We start from the raw sequence: 15,914 nt of genomic DNA, 5'->3' as shown, positions 1-15,914 counted from the left end.
CACCACCCTTCACTTGACTCACCCACCTCACAACCATTAAACTCTATAGGAAGAGAAACCTAATTACATGGCTGAAAGTGGCCATAGTGAGCACTATTAAAAGGATCCAATTAAAGTTTGTGCGGCGCCGGCAGTGGCATTCTGGTGAGGCATTATTTGTGGAGGTGGAATTTGATCTGTTGCACGGAGAGAGTCGTCCATTGGCCGAGCTGTCACAGATGGGTGGCGGGTGGGAGGGGCTTCGGAGCGGTCCAAGTAATTGGATCCTGAATTAATGGACGCTTGTATCAAAGAGGTAATGAGAGAAAGAGACACTAAGGGGGGGGTATGTGGTGGAGAAGGCTATAGAGTCAATTTATTTAGGAGATTCTGTACCGATACTGCAGAGGAAGTCATGTTTGACTTGTTTCCCACCATGCTGACGAATGGATTACCATGAAATTTGGTGGACAGATTTGGGCCAAAGAAAAACAGTTTTTTTGGTGTTAATCCAGAGTGTGGTTTTCATCTTCAGAAGCAACACAAACATGTGAGACAAAGACAGAAAGAGATAGACATTTGATTCCAAACTACTTCGGGTTTATTACAATATGGGTTTTATTTGTAGATAAGAGTTAGAGGAGAGATCTGTCTGATACGTGTAAAGCTGCGGCCAGGAGAGAGTTTTGCTTAGCTTATGCTCATCAGTTTCCAACTTAAAAATAGTTTTCAAATCAACATTCAAGTCCTAATTACTAGAAAACTTGAGATCTTTCTGACAGCTCCCACTTGGAGCCAGAAAACCACAGACGCATCACATCATGAGTCCATTGTTTCCTGAGGTAATTAAAGCGGATAGCGATGTGTTTTCCTCTCACCTCGTCATGCTGACTAGATCTATGGCTGAAATATGTTGTCCCCGTGTGAAACCACCTAGCACCTCCTCGCTCCTCCCCATCCTTCAGTCCACCTTCAGAGGAGCGAGTGTGTTTAAACACAGCCATTATTATTTATGGAAGCATTTTCCGCAAACCATTATTTACTCCAAGCAAAGCCCGTTACTCTGGAAGCTCCCAGGAACACTTTTTTCTTTTCTTTTTTCGCCTTGAGCAACAAACAGGAAGGAGGAGGATAGAAATCATAAATAATTTGCAGTCACTTTTTAAAAATTGCTTTTCATTATTCATGGCTTTGTATTGGTTTGGATACTTGTAAAAAAAAAAAAATCCTTCAGACCTTCAACTTTTGAGTGGATTTTAGTTAAGGCCTGAAAAACCCCTGATGACTTGAATCAACAGTGACAACAAAATCAGTGCTTGTTCTTTCAAGTGGCAACTTTGTTCCCCCGTAAATCCACATGAGTTTTTATTCATTTATCTATCACAAGTACCATCATTAGAGCTTTTTTTTTTTTTTTTTTATAGTCACAATGTGTCAACACAGTGTACACAGCCCTGCGGGTGCGCAGCTGGCCACCAACGCCTTTATTTGCTTGAATGTAGGTTTTGACGTCAGGTGACCAAAATTCAATGTCAGGACGTCTAATGTCGACATCAGTCTGATGGAGACGACACAGCTGATGATATTTTGTTGGTTTTAAGTTGTGTCCGATGTCTTCCAACCAAGTGCGTTACTGGAGGACTGTACTTCACTATATGTTTCAGGTATGTGTTCTTTGGAAACGTATGACTTTTACTCCGCTACACTTCAAAGACAAATGTTGTTCTTTTGACTCCACTATGTTTCTGTGACGAACTCCTTACTTTGAAGCAAAGCTGCAATAGACCTTATGCTGTGTTCATCACAGGAGGTCTTATCTGAAGCCCATGTTTGAAGTTTTGCAGTCAGAAATAAAGAAAGATTCCTTTTGTATAAATCTTTTCTGTGTTTACCACGAGCAAACTCCGTCACTGCCAATGAACGACAATGGCTCCTTTGGATGATTCAGTTGGGTTTTTTATGGCCATTTCTGTAGGGTTCGGATTTTATTCTACAGGTCCTACAGTCTATCAGTGCATTCAGTGGGTGTCTTCATTGAGTCATTAGATTTCGTAAATCAACTGTGGAACAACACAAAAATGTGTGGACGTTTTGCATACTTAAGTATTTTGAAAAGCAAGTACTTCAGTACTCAAGTAAAGATTTGATTGAACAGCTTTCACTTGTATTCGACACTTTGACTGTGTGCTTCGTCCACCTCTGCTTAATCCCCTTGACATGTGAGATAAAAACCCACCATCTGCAAACAGTTTGCTAACGTTGGGTTTTGACGTCAACCAGATTTTCATTTGCAAACAAATGAGGCCTCTCTGCTGCACTGACGTCCGATGCCTGCTGGGAAACAGCACCTCCAGTTAGAAAGCAACGTCCCAGCAGAGATCTTTTTCACCGCCTGAAGTCGTGCTCCTCACTGTCTTCTCTGCCACAGTGTAATTGCAGTACAGGAGAAGCTTCTTGTGACTGAGCTACAGGCTTTGTAGCTTTGTAGCTCTTTGAATGAAACGAGTGAAACAAAATGTATTTCACCAGAGACATCCGAGATGATGGCATTTTTGAGTAGCTTGAGTCATTGCGGAAATACATGGTGTGTCGAAACCAAGACATGTCGTGACTACGGCACACGCCTGTAAATAAAGGGAGGGGGAAACAGAGCAAAAACAGCCAGTGGATCAAAGGGCAAAGTGTGCATGAAAACACAGGCAGGATTGCATATTCCTGCACTTATAATGGGAGGTCCCCCGTTGTTCTAACAGCGGAGGTGAGGCTTGTAAAGTGCTTTTACACACATCTCACATACGCAGAACGCTGTAGGGCCAATAGCAGGACAGGGGCAGAGGTGATGGCATTATGAGATAGCTTAGCCTCTGGTATTAAAAGGCCAAGAGGTCCCAGTATGAGATGATTACCACCACGCGGAGTGGGATGATTATTCCAGCCTCTCTGACCCACCGGGCGGTCGGTTCAAATCCTTCACTCGATCAGTAGAGGTTACGAGAAACACACAAAATTGTCTCTTCTGATGTGGCGGTTGTTGACACTGGAGGACTGGGAGGGTAGACGGTGATGGAGAGCTGGGTCGGAGCAGGGGCTGATGGGATACGTGTCGGGTTGTTGTTCCGGTAGAGCGGTCAGTCTGAGCCTCCAGGCTCCGCTGTCGTGACGGCGCGTTATGAATGAATAAAAGCGGAGCGGGCCGTCCTGACAAACAGATTGTGTCATTGGGTGGTAATGCGCTCGAGCCAGTGTGGCCCTGGCTGGGGGGATTAGGCTGACACAGCAGCACGTTCACATCCCTGATCACTGCACACACACACACACACACACACACCCAGAAAAACTCCCACCCCACGGCCACATATCCAAACGGATGACATCAGCTTTCCCTTAATCTCTCTATATCACTGCCCTCTCTTTCTCGTCCCTCTTCTTCTTCTGCTCTCTTTATACCTGCCCATCGTGGGCTCAGTGTGTGAGAGATTGTGTGGTCTACATAGCACAAGTCCTCTGTGGATTCAGAGGAAAAATGGAGTAGCTGTGGAGAAAATGAAACGGCCATCTTGTGTTTTCTATGATTTTTTTTTTTTTTTTTTCGTGGGGATCTCTCCAGATTCACGTTGGTTGGCGTGAACACTCGCTCAGCTGCTGGCTGTCAAGAGTGTCCTCCACGGCTTTGAATTATTTTTAGGGTGTGTTCCTCTTTTCTTTTTCTTTTTTTTCTCACTCTTCTCTTTCCCCTGCAAACATGATGGCTTTGATTCCCATGGAAGTTGAGATGCGGCGCAAGACCAAAGGCGATCTCTTTTAGTGGCATGCTGCAGGAGCAAGAAGAAATAGAGGGAGGCTTGAGATGTGATGAAAGGAGCCATTCACATCTTCCCACGAGAGACACGGAAACGAGGATAGAGGAGCTTGTTCTGATCCAGTTCTCAATGATAACAGATATCATGATGACATCCCTGTGTAGGGGTAGGTTGTTTTTACACTGTGTATATTTATCTTTGGCTGCACGCTGTACCATGTGTGTGGGATAGGCCTACAACTGCTTGCAAATGAGTTACAGCCTGAACGTCAGGCTGACTTGTTGCTGCCAACTTTTGGGATTCACAGCCACGTCCTGTCCCAAATGTGTTTGATACAGCACTTAATCAATACAGAGAGAGCTCTTTGCAATGACAGGACGATCCGTCACTGTCATGGACTCTGTGGTAGTTTATCACTTGTTTAAGTGTTTGACTGCTGTGCATGGGCTCTAGAGTAACATCTGCACTCGGCTGAGGACTTGATATTCACGCAGCATCGGCAGATTAAGATGAAGGTTTCACCGTTGACCATTAACTAGAGGATAAGATGTTTTTTATCCTCCTGCCTCATGATCTGTATCAGAAGTAGAGCTCTGACTTTAATGTAATGATTATTTTCATTAGATTAATATGCTGATATTTTCTCGATTGTCCGATTAGATAAAGGGGGTGGGAATTCATCCATCACAGTTTCCTTCAGATTTAGGTGATGCTTGTTTTGACTGTCCGAAACTCAAAGATATTGAATTTACTATTACACATGACAAATGAAGGCAGCAAATGTCTGAGAAGCTTTAATTAGCAAATATCGAGCATTCTCGCTTGAAAACAAACTCTTACCATTAATCGATTATCGTAATGGTTGCAGATTAATTCTCTGTTCATTGACAGCTTCCTTGTTCCTGCTTGCTCTTCCTAAGCTCAGAGAGAATGCCATTGAAGTCATATCACTTTCATATGTCTTTAAATTCATGTTTAACATGCTCAAGAAGCAACATACAAAATAGTTCCCAGTAAAAAAATCAATTCTTTCTACTAAAAACTCATGAGAAAATCACTCTGTCATTTTGCACACATTCACCTCTCTAGTCATTTTGCATAAATAGAAGCTTCAGCTCTCTGTATATGCTGATTATGTAGTAATTTGCTAATTAAATCTAGCCTGTGCTGTGTTTTAACACTAGTCGCCCTGTGGAGGTAGCAGGAATGTGCTAAGAGCAATGACGGCAGTGATGAGGAAGACGGCAATCTAGCAAACATGGATCTAAATAATGTTCAATTTCAGCTTTCAGCTTAGGAGGATGGAAATTGTTTTCAGTGTGTTTGTTAAAGTTAAAACATATATTCAAAGCAGTTTGGTTAGAAAGACTGAATGTAAAAACTCTCATACGGTATCTTTAATGTAATCAGATTATATTATATTAAATTTTTTACCCTATAGTATGACTAATAATTTAAAGGCTTAAATCATTATTTTTACTTATTCATCCGAGTTCTGAAACTGATGCTGAAGTCTTAATCTTGTGAAAATATTACACATTCGCTCCTTATGAAGTCAAACTTGCTGCTCTACGTATTAATGCATCACATGATTTAACTGCATTAATACATTTTCAGCCCATTTACAGGGGAAGTCTTATCACATTTCGACAGGGTATTACATTATCAGATGGTACAACCTGTCCTCACTCGATGTAGGTTTGGCAGGATTTCGAGGCTCCAGCTTCACACCGACGTGTGTTTGAATAAATTAGATTTTGGAGCAGCCCCTCTTGATCTTCTTACACAAGCTTGCAGCAACAGTGTCGCTATGATTTTTTTTTTTTCAAACTGTTAGCATATGTGCAGCTTTGGAACTGTATTTGAAGCATCTAATCAATCTTTGCTCACAATTCAGGGGCAAAATGCTCGTCTGGATATGTGAGCAGTGTTTAGTTTAGAAAATGTGGTTTTCAGGCAGCAGTTGTTGGCTACTGGGACTTGACAAGCAACAAGAAACAGTTGAAAAGTGAATACCATGCAAAATGCTTTGCAGAGAACAAAACACTGACCTTTTCCCCTCAGAGGAAACACGAATGGAAATGATTAATTAAAGTTCCACTCCAGACGAAATACTCAACTATGATTAATATTTTCTTTTTACGTGGTTAAAAAATCCAAACTGCTGCTTGCACCAGCTCGACAGGTGAAATAGCAGTGTGTGTCACGATGGTTATCGGAGGAGGAAACATTAGAGAGACTCAGCCACGTGTTAGAGCCTCAGTCTGACTCACACTCAGGAGTTTTTTAGGGACGTATCAGAGCAGTTAGCATAGTTATTTGTTTATATTGTTCGTCAGCTTGGACTGGCTGTGCTGATGCAAACCCTCTGTACTGACAAGGTTTCAGTGATCAGTGAAAGAGCAGCGCGTATCAACATAGTTAGCAGAGGAAACATCAGAGAGATGGGTTCCTTAGCTTTGTGATGAATGAATCCCTGGCTGTCTGCATCTGTTTTTATGAGTCTGTCGTTGGTGCGTTGTAGTTCCGAGGAGGAAATGCGCAGTCATGGCGTTGACTGCTTATTTCGCTCATGGTTTGTCTTGCATTATATAGAAAACACCATATGGACGCATTAACAAAGTTAAAAACTTGATTTTCATCCAAGTAAAGAAGTAAGTAGTTCTCTTGTAATCTCCACTTTATTTCTGCTGATTTGTCTCTGGTGATAGATGCCGTCCCAGTGTGAGTATGTTACAGTTAATATTTTGTTTGCAGTCTGCGGTGTATTCATGTGTATTTGTCCTTTGTAGGGAAAAGTGAAAAGGCCAGGAGATGAATCCCCTTTAAAATACTGGCCTCCAATATGATTCTCCCTATGCATTCCCCTTTTTACCACCTCTTTATCTCTTTATCAGCCCTCTGTTCTCGCTCCTCTCCCCTATGGGAGGAGGATACAGTCATCAATATCTCTGGCTGTGTTACAGGCGGTCCACCCAGCACCTCCTGGAGGGCAGAGCTATTAATGGAATTCAGGGGAGGGCGGCAGAGGGCCAACAGGCAGGGGAGTGCGGTTCAGTGCCTGGCTTTCTCCAATCCATCCCACATTACTGGCTGTCAATAAGCAGGAGAGCAACACAGTCATTCTCACTGAACTTGACTGAACTCGAATGAACCTGAAATCTCATTAAGTCGAGTAGAAGGCACAAAAATGACTGATCTTTGGTCAAGAACCGAGGGTGAGGTTTTGTAGCCGTGCTTTTCCAGGGATGCCAAACATTCCCCGTCAGTATGATTAGATCACAAAGCAACCATATTAACTTTCATCACCAGCAGCCTCCTCTGCACTCCCTGCTCAATAGACTTTATTACCGCTTAAATGATATGTAATCACAGCTGATTAAGACCGTGCTCCAGATCATCAGTGAAAACAGTGAATAAGCACATCGCCACACTTGCTGTCTGTGACGGCAAAGTGCAGCGAAAGCAGCTTTTGGGTGGGCGTGCTGCAGCGGTTCTCTGTCCTCCATCAGTCCATTTGCCCGCCGGCAGGCACTGAATGGCAAACTAATCCATCCCTCTAATGCAAGGGCATTACAGCTGCCCGTCACTTCCTAATTGGCTAATGGCGAGATTAGGGTGGCTACAATAGGCCGTGCTGACACTGTCTTGGCCAGTCATAACAGAGGGTTTAGGGTGAAAAGGGTAAGACCTGCCTTACACGTCCGGCCTGGGCTATTGTCCACAGCACTGGACTGTTATAACAGTACAAAAAGGGATGGTGTACACTGCCGGAGGCTATGAGCTAGCTGATCCTGTCTCCAACCTCAGACCCCTGCTCAGCCCGGTTGCAGTATATATTCTTTTAAAGCTGCATGACATGACCAGGTCTGATGCACCTGAACTTGAACTGCTGTCAGAAGTCAAACATAAATCAAAGCAGATGAGCTAGAGAGGGATTTTCAAACTTGAGCACCGCTGAGATTGTGTGAAAGTGGCTGCAACTCAATAGCCAAATGAAATTGCTATTTCTATGTGCGTTTGAAATTTGTCTAGAGTAGAAGATGAAAAGAAACAAGCCGGAGGATGGGAATAGAAGAGAGTCGGAGACTTCAGAAAAGATGGTGCAGATAGACGAGCAGGCTCCTGTTCTTTCCTGCAGTCTGTCACCTCACTGTGGCTGATACCTAGACTACATATTTTCTCATCCACCACATAAAACCTCACACAACAATTCATTCAAGGTAAGCTCTCAATGAATGGCTAATGAGGCCTGTGTTTTTATTGTGTTTGAGGGTATGTGTATTTTAAACCAGAGGGAGAAAGATGGACACATTAATTTAATGACGCCAACAAGCTGCTTAGTGTTTATGCCCACCCTGAGCTACAGCAGTAATAGTGAAATATGTGCTGTAGTTGTTGTAATTAATCTGAGTATATTATCACTGACACTAGTTGTCAGATAATTGGGGAAAACAGTCACCTGCTGCTGAACTTGGGCTTAGGGTTATGGCTGATTTCTTGCTAAAATGCATGTTGTTATTGACAGACTTCCTCTGCAGTATTTCTTCACGGCTCAGTGCTACACAGGTTAGCAATTATTAACCTGTCAGTCGCACATCAAAGGCAACGCCCAAAACATCTCATAACTGTTGAGAATCGAGCACAGCACCAGCACCGGCACTTGAACAAGCTCACAGTGACGATGCTAACATGGTGATGTTTAGCTAGTGTTATTTTTACCATACTAATGTGGTTTGTTAGCATGCTAACGTCGGCTTATTAGACCTAGGCTGATGGGAACATCGTTAGTTTTACAAGTCATCAGCCAAAGTATTGCATAAAGTTACATTTTGAACTCATGATGGCGCTAGGGGAAACACCTGCAGATCAACAAAGCTATCGCAATTCATCCTGAATGTCTGAACCAAACTTTGAAAGGAAATCCGTCCAGTAGTCGTCGAGATATTTCACTCAAAACCACAAATGTGAACCTCATGGTGGCGCCGGAGGAAATGTCAAGAAATCCCATTAGTCATTTTTAATTGATAGGACAGTGGAGATTGACAGGACTCCAAGCATCTGCACCAACATGGTATGCGCCCCAGCCATTCAGCCATCGAGTCACCCCCATTTTAATGATTATTTCTTAAATCCTCATTGTATTCACATCAGGTGCTGCGTTGACCAAAGTCAGTTGTGAGGAAGCGGCGATGGTATCATGTCTCAGCAAAACGTCAGGACAGGACGTGATGACCTGAGAGAGACGAGGCACATTCTGTCCCGTCTCTTCCTCTCACTTTATTCATTGTCTCCCTAAAAAACACTTACCTTCCAGCCTGTGAAAGAGCACTTACATCATATCTCTCCTGACTCAACACGCCGTCGCGTCGCTTACTTTCTGCCTCTCTGTCTATAATTTAGCAAAAGGACGTCATTACCGTTTACATTTAGAATCACATCCAACCTTCTGTGTAACTATATGGAAATGATTTGCCAGGATGCTGATGGTGTAATCACTTCCTCAGGGTCTTTACACACACTCTGACTCCTCGTCGTGAATACACAGCGGAGGCTCTTTCTCTGGAGGTCAAGACCGTCTGGATCCACATTAAGCTCTTATTTTATTGCCGACATTTATCTCAGGCTCAGATTCCGCTCAGGTTATTGTGTTCGTACTGTGCAACGTGCCAGTGTGAAGAACGCAGGGGTCGTGCGTTTAATAAAGTGTGTTTTATTAACATGCGCGTAGCTCAGAGCCATATTAATGTAATCTGTAGGAGCACTAGTCCCAGTGTGAAACCACTACAGGTGTGTGAGCTGTGACCGGAGCGGGCCGGTAAATGGTGCTCAGCTGCACAAGTGAGAGTTGGACTCGTGGCCTGCAGTTGTGGAGTTGAATGCGGCTCGAGGACGAACTGGAGAACAGCGGAGTGGCTGTAGGTTTACAAGAGCCTCAACCCACGCTGCAACTTAAGCTGCTCCCTCATCCATTACATGTGCTGCCTCTTTTTCATGCATCCCGTGCTCGCTTCCCGCCGCCACGACGACCACAATCTCAATAACTATTATCAGCGCTCCCCCTTTTTCTCTTCCCGTGCTGCCTCTCTGTTTTGTTTCCCCTTGAATATTTCTTACACAGTTGCAACAAGAAACAAACGTCCTGTTATTCATTGGTTCACCATGATCTGTTTGTTTTACACTGTCGTCTGTGGAGACCGTTAGAGGTCGCAGTAAAGTGTAAAGGTGGATTTATACTTCTGCTCAATAGCGCATGGTGGTCCTGCTGTAGATGCCTCAAGCGCAGGAACTGACTGAGTTTGGTGTCGGAATTCAACTCTTAATGGCACCACAGCTCTTATTGTGTCATAACGTGCTTTAATTATACACTATAGCATGGAGTAATTGTGTTTACATATTTGGTGTTGATGGGAAAGTCGCTACCTTCCAAAAGCTGAAGCATATTTGTGTTTCAGGCTTTTAATTTGACTTTAAAGGAGCAAAAAGAGGTGATAAGGAAACAACAGGATAGAAATATCTATAAGAAGTAAAATGTCCCAGGATTCAATTTAATATATCTGTGTTTTTTTCTGTGCATCCTCAAGCCCCAGTGTTCCGGTCAAAGAGACACATTCATCAATCACTTGCTGCAGGAAAAGAGACTTTGAGCAGCTGCTCTGTTTGTTGTTCAGCCGTGACAAATATGATTTCTTCTTTATAAATCACTGCGATCATATACTTGTACTCACACAAATGTGCTTCCTCCTCAAAATTCCCAGTGCATGATACAAGACAATGTGGACAAATCAGGTGCAGTGTGTGTGTGTGTGTGTGTGTGTGTGTGTGTGTGTGTGTGTGTGTGTGTGTGTGTGTTGAATTTAATCCAGAACATGCATGTGTCGTTTCCTGCGAATCCCTCGTGCAAACGCATGTCATTTGAATGCAGTGTAAGAAACAGCTGACCTTGCCAGCGGGAATGCAAACTTCTATATACAGAGGTAACTAATGAATGTAAATTCATTTCTCTCTGTATCAGAATAAATATCAGCCACAAATAGTAATGAACTGGATTTGATATGATGAAAATCTTCAGCTTTATAACTGTAAAGCTTTTAAGGGACTGAACATGTTTGTGTGACAGTGAGAGCACTGCTATGTGCTAATGTTTAATCTTACAAAGAGTTTTGGCCTGTAACACACTTGGGATTTATTAGCTTGAAACTGCTAATGTGCCTTGGAGTAACTATTCTTATATGATCCGAATATCAGTGAATCTCTAAGTAATCATGTTTGCACTCTTTGATGTTTCCATCAAAGTACTGTATGCCCAGTGTTAGTGAAAACAGGACCAGTTTATTGCAGTCTCCGTGGCATCTACAGTATGTAGCTGCTAAACTTAATGTGGTTACTCTTCTGGAGGTGGTGCCCATAAGCTCCATAGCTTCAACATACAGTTATCAATCCATGTTAATACAGGTGAAGTGCTGCCTAACAGCAAAGCAGAGATGTACCCATTTCTAGCTTATTGTATTGTATTGTTAATTGTTTTGTCTGCTTGTTTTACTGTCGCCTCTTTTTAGACTCTACATCCGTACATCTTCAGCTAATCGTATGATATTATCAATCGTTCTACCTGTTTGTTTTTGCTGTTGTCGTGTCTTTTTAGACTTTACGTGCATTTCAGTGTAGTATTTTACTTTCATATCTAGTGTGTTGTGGTTTTACAGTGATGGAAACGGACTATTTTAATTACACTGTATGTCAAAGCTCTGCTAAGGACAGGACTTGAACTAGGACTTAATTAATCAAAATATGCTCAAAATTTGAATATGGCTGAGCCTGGTATCACAGGAGCTGCAGTTTTGTTTGATAAAGGCAAAATGTGTCACAACAACATCAGTCTTGTGCTCTGTATTGGAACTATGTTAAATTGCATTGTCCCTATTGAATATATAGATAAGCTATATTAAAAAAAAAAACTACTGAATATGATCCACGTAGTTCATCTCCTGAGATCCATCTCCATTACTTTGTTCCTCTGCGTCGTCCTGTCTCACAAACTGAACAGGAGCAGCCTTACCTTCAGCTTCCCACACTCCTGAATCGGCCCGAATCCACAGACACACCTGAAGGGGTTTGAGAATCCAGGCTCCCGCAGGCTGACAGAATGATGGACGCAGTATTTAACCTTAATGGGTTTCTCAATTTTCAGTAATCAAGGCATTGTAAATAATGATTATGTGCCTTCCTAAAAATATCCAGCGCCATTATACCTGCGCCTCAGAAAGGTCGCTATAATCTGAGAACGAGTGATTTGCTCTGTAGGATCATGACCCACATACAAAGGACTGAAAATCCAGAGGCATTGTGACTGCCTCCTTTTGGATATTGTCACCCGAGAGAGAAGTCCCCTCCACCAGAAGATGATGCTAAATATAGTTCTGCGACATCAAAGGTCCTCTTTGAAATGTGTGCTCGCGCGTTTGTGTGTGTTTGGGTGTGTGTGTGTGTGTGTGTGTGTGTGTGTGTGTGTGCGTGCTGCTCAGCCAGTCGCTCTGCCTGTGAGGGAGGCTAATCTGACGGGTACACAAGCCCCCATGCAGACAGACACAATCAAGAAACTCTCCTCTGGAGGTGCGACACAAAACGCACAAACACACCGACACATCCACTCACAGTCTCTCCAGCAAATAACAGTGTTCCCTGCTGCTCATTTGCTTTTATAAGCTCTTACAAATTCCTCCGTCAGCAGGTCGCGGTGGGATGTTTGAGCTCTGAAGGTCGTCAACTCGTAGATTTCTGTTTTTTTTGCACACTTTTTATTCCATATGATAGTTGTGTTTCACAACTTGATTGCCCGAGAAAGAAATTGACTCTCATGACTGAATCTTGTGTAAACAAAAAAAGCAGAGTGCGACTGCTGCAGTCCCCATCAGATGAGCGGAACATAAAGCCTTTTGTGGGCTTAGTGTCTCAGTTTAAGGGCCAGTTAATCAGCACATTAACAAGACAACATAGGAAAGGCTTGGCAAGCAGCTTAATGCTTTCTATTCACTACATTGTTTGATGCTGTCTGGATTTTATATATACATCTATATATATATTTGGGATAGAGTTGTGATTGCAAATGCTTAGCTTTATTTTTTTCTATTTCTTTATTATTTATTTCTAGAATTATTTGATAGCGACATCAGAGAAATTGCAAACAAGTAAGTTTTCCAGCAGAATGAAAAAGCAGGGACATTACAGTTCACGGTCAGTGCCTGAACCCACAGACAACAGCTCAGAAATGTTTGTTGGAAAAGGATTCTTCTGTCACAAACTGTCTTTTCAGATAAACTGTCAAAAGCTCTCTGCAATATCTCTGAAATAGGGTTTTGATTCAGGACGTGTCGCTGCTCATCCGAAAAGTTCTGAACAAGACTTTCCTCGAGAAAAGGGAGAAGCTTTTTCAGATGAACATAAATGTAGACATCAAACTACCTGGATGAACCTGCTCGGACATTTGATGCCGAGGAAGGTCATCACAGTACTGTTACCAAAGTTACCTTTGGTTGCTGTCCATGTTTGATCCACCGCTGTCTGGTAGTCGTGACTGATGAGACCCAATCAGAAAGGGGGGGGGGTCTCCAGTCTACAGCACAACCCGAAGTTTTCAAACTAACATGGATCTGGAGTAGTGGACGCTAGACGTAAACGAGGCAGAAGTGATGCGTTTTAAAACTAAAAGGTATCAGTGTGGACGTAGCCTGTGGCTGAGTGTTTGCGCTCATGTCATCCATATGGCCAGCTTCGCTTTGAGTGAACATTAGTTGGACGGGGCAGAGACACATGAAAGAACATTTTTTTGTTTTTTGTTTTGTTTGTTTTTTGTTTTTGTTTTTTGGGAGGTTTTTAAAGCTTTTATTTGACATGACTGTAGAGAGACAGGAAATTGAGGGACAGAGATAAAGGGAACGACATGCAGCAAAGAGTCCAGCCAGCCGGGAGCCGAACCAGGGACTCGCTGCTCAGAGCGTCTGCGCTCACGTGGCGCGCGCCCTCACCACTCGGCTGTCGGCTAGATGAAGCTGGTGAGAGGCTCTAAATGTGGGTTTTGATACTTTTCTGATGAATTGTCCAGCCCTAGTTCTGGGCAGCCATTGGTTAACCTTAGTCAGTTCATTTCAAGCATGTGAAATGTGCTACCTTCCTGACAGGAAGTGGGTCAGAAAAAAAAGAGGGAACAAGCGTGTTAACGCTATACAAATTTAACTTAAAGGTTTAAAGGTAAAGCAATGCAAACACTTCCAACAGAATTTTCACTTTTAGGGACAGCGAGGTGATTAGGGACAGATGATCCTTTTCTTCATTTTTAAGTGAACCAAGGAAAACTAATGATTTCATCCTCTCTTCACTTAAATGCGCTCATTTTCTCCCAGTGGGTCGTCTCAGCTTCAGCTCATTTCACTGATAAGTTCTGTTTGTGTAGTTAAAAGCGTGATAATCAGCGTTTACGGAAATTGAAACCTCTTCACTCCCAACTCTCTCTGTCCCACAACTGAAGAAACTTCCACAGGCGTTTTTTTTTCCCCAGCCAGGTGTGTAGTGATGCAGGAGTGATGTCAGGTCGGCCTTTAAAAAATCAAATCACACCACGCCACCTACCAGAGATGATCAGCAGCGCAGTGGCTCCCCAGCTAACTTTAAAACGCACAGATGGATGCTTTATACGCCCTGGTGAGGGTCTAACAAGTGCGTTTTACGTGCTCCTCTTTTTAGAGTGAACAACCCTCGCTCGGATGAAAAACCCATTCAGCACCTCGGGGGCAGAGTGGCTGCGTGTTATCACAGCCGGGATCAGTTTTAACAAGTCTAATTAGCGCACGGTGATGGGGAAAGTGTTTAGGAAGTCGTTTGTACCTCGGTTCAACATCATAAACACTCTGACGAACGTTGTTGTAGCAACTGGAGGACGCAGACGATTGTTGTGGCGGTGACATAAAATGCCGCTGTTAGAGGGTAAAAAATATAAATACTTTCATCACTTTTGTGTTGCAGTCAGCTGGCTCCTGTCAGGGAGTCCTCCACTTCGCTGTCAGCTCCATGCAGATTGACTTGATTTCTCCTCTTGGTGTCCAAATTGCATCACTTAGCTCCTGAAATGATACCACCACCACCACCACCACCACTCCACCCCCCAAACCCCTCATCCTCTGCCACACACAGAAAGCATACTGCTCAAATATTCAGCCTCAGCTGTGCAAAGAAGGAAAAGGACAAAAAGGAATAAAGAGGGCACTTAATGAACAGAGCCGGTCAGGGTCAGCGTGTTTCAGCTCCAGTTTGTTCTGATCTTCCTCTAAAACACTGACAAAGATTACTGAGTCTCCTCTCGTTCAGCAGTGAGTGGGCGTCCGCGGCGCCGACGGCTCTAACTCCTCTCGCTTATCTCCCGCAGGCACAACCAGGCAGCCCAAGGAGGGAGAGGTCCCAGGGGTGGATTATAATTTTGTGACCGTTGACCGGTTTATGGAATTGGAGAAAAGTGGAGCCCTGCTAGAGAGCGGAACATATGAAGGTAAGGATTTAGTTGAAGTCACGCTTAACAACGCGTGTGATTGTGGTCATCCCTCTTTGTGATATTTCTACTTTTTTTTTTTCTTTTTATGGAATTTATGCGTCAGTATGGAGCTCTTTTTTTTCTTTGTGTGAGTGACAGCAGTTTGAATGAATGCTGAGACGGAGCTCATCACTCCACACACACACACACACACACACACACACACACACACACACACACACTCACAAGTATGCCATCCATCCATCTTTTGGCTCTGCAGAGACAGGAGTGTCATCACTCATGAAGGACAGTGAGAGGAATCTTCTGTAAATTCTGAATGAAGAGCCAGCGTGCACACACACACACACACACACACACACACACATACATACATATATATATATATATATATATATACATTCATGCAGTACCTTCATGTTGACTCTCTCTTGGCTCAATCCTGAGTGTGAGCTGCAGTAGCTGCTCAGTTGCCTAATCAAAACAAACAGACACTCTCTATCCTCTCTCTCCTGTGGTCAGACAGGCCTGAGGCTTGGATTTTAAAACAGCTCCTGCTTTGCCCGGACACCAACACCACCACCCCACCACCACCC

General features: G+C 43.3%; 1 protein-coding gene across 1 annotated transcript in view; it reads left to right on the top strand.

The window, feature by feature from the left end:
• magi2a (membrane associated guanylate kinase, WW and PDZ domain containing 2a) overlaps window positions 1–15,914 on the top strand; it is a 219,592-nt gene that overhangs the window by 124,610 nt on the left and 79,068 nt on the right. The window contains exon 3 of the mRNA XM_087175818.1: window positions 15,199–15,318. Within this exon, the coding sequence (XP_087031944.1) occupies window positions 15,199–15,318 (120 nt within the window). The remainder of the gene's footprint in view (window positions 1–15,198; window positions 15,319–15,914) is intronic.

The sequence above is a fragment of the Seriola lalandi genome, unplaced genomic scaffold, assembly GCF_002814215.2.
Source record: "Seriola lalandi dorsalis isolate HSWRI2012SDOR001 ecotype SW California unplaced genomic scaffold, Sedor1 jcf7180002054504, whole genome shotgun sequence".
Taxonomy (NCBI): Eukaryota; Metazoa; Chordata; class Actinopteri; order Carangiformes; family Carangidae; genus Seriola; species Seriola lalandi.
This window is presented reverse-complemented; position numbering and strand designations above follow the sequence as displayed.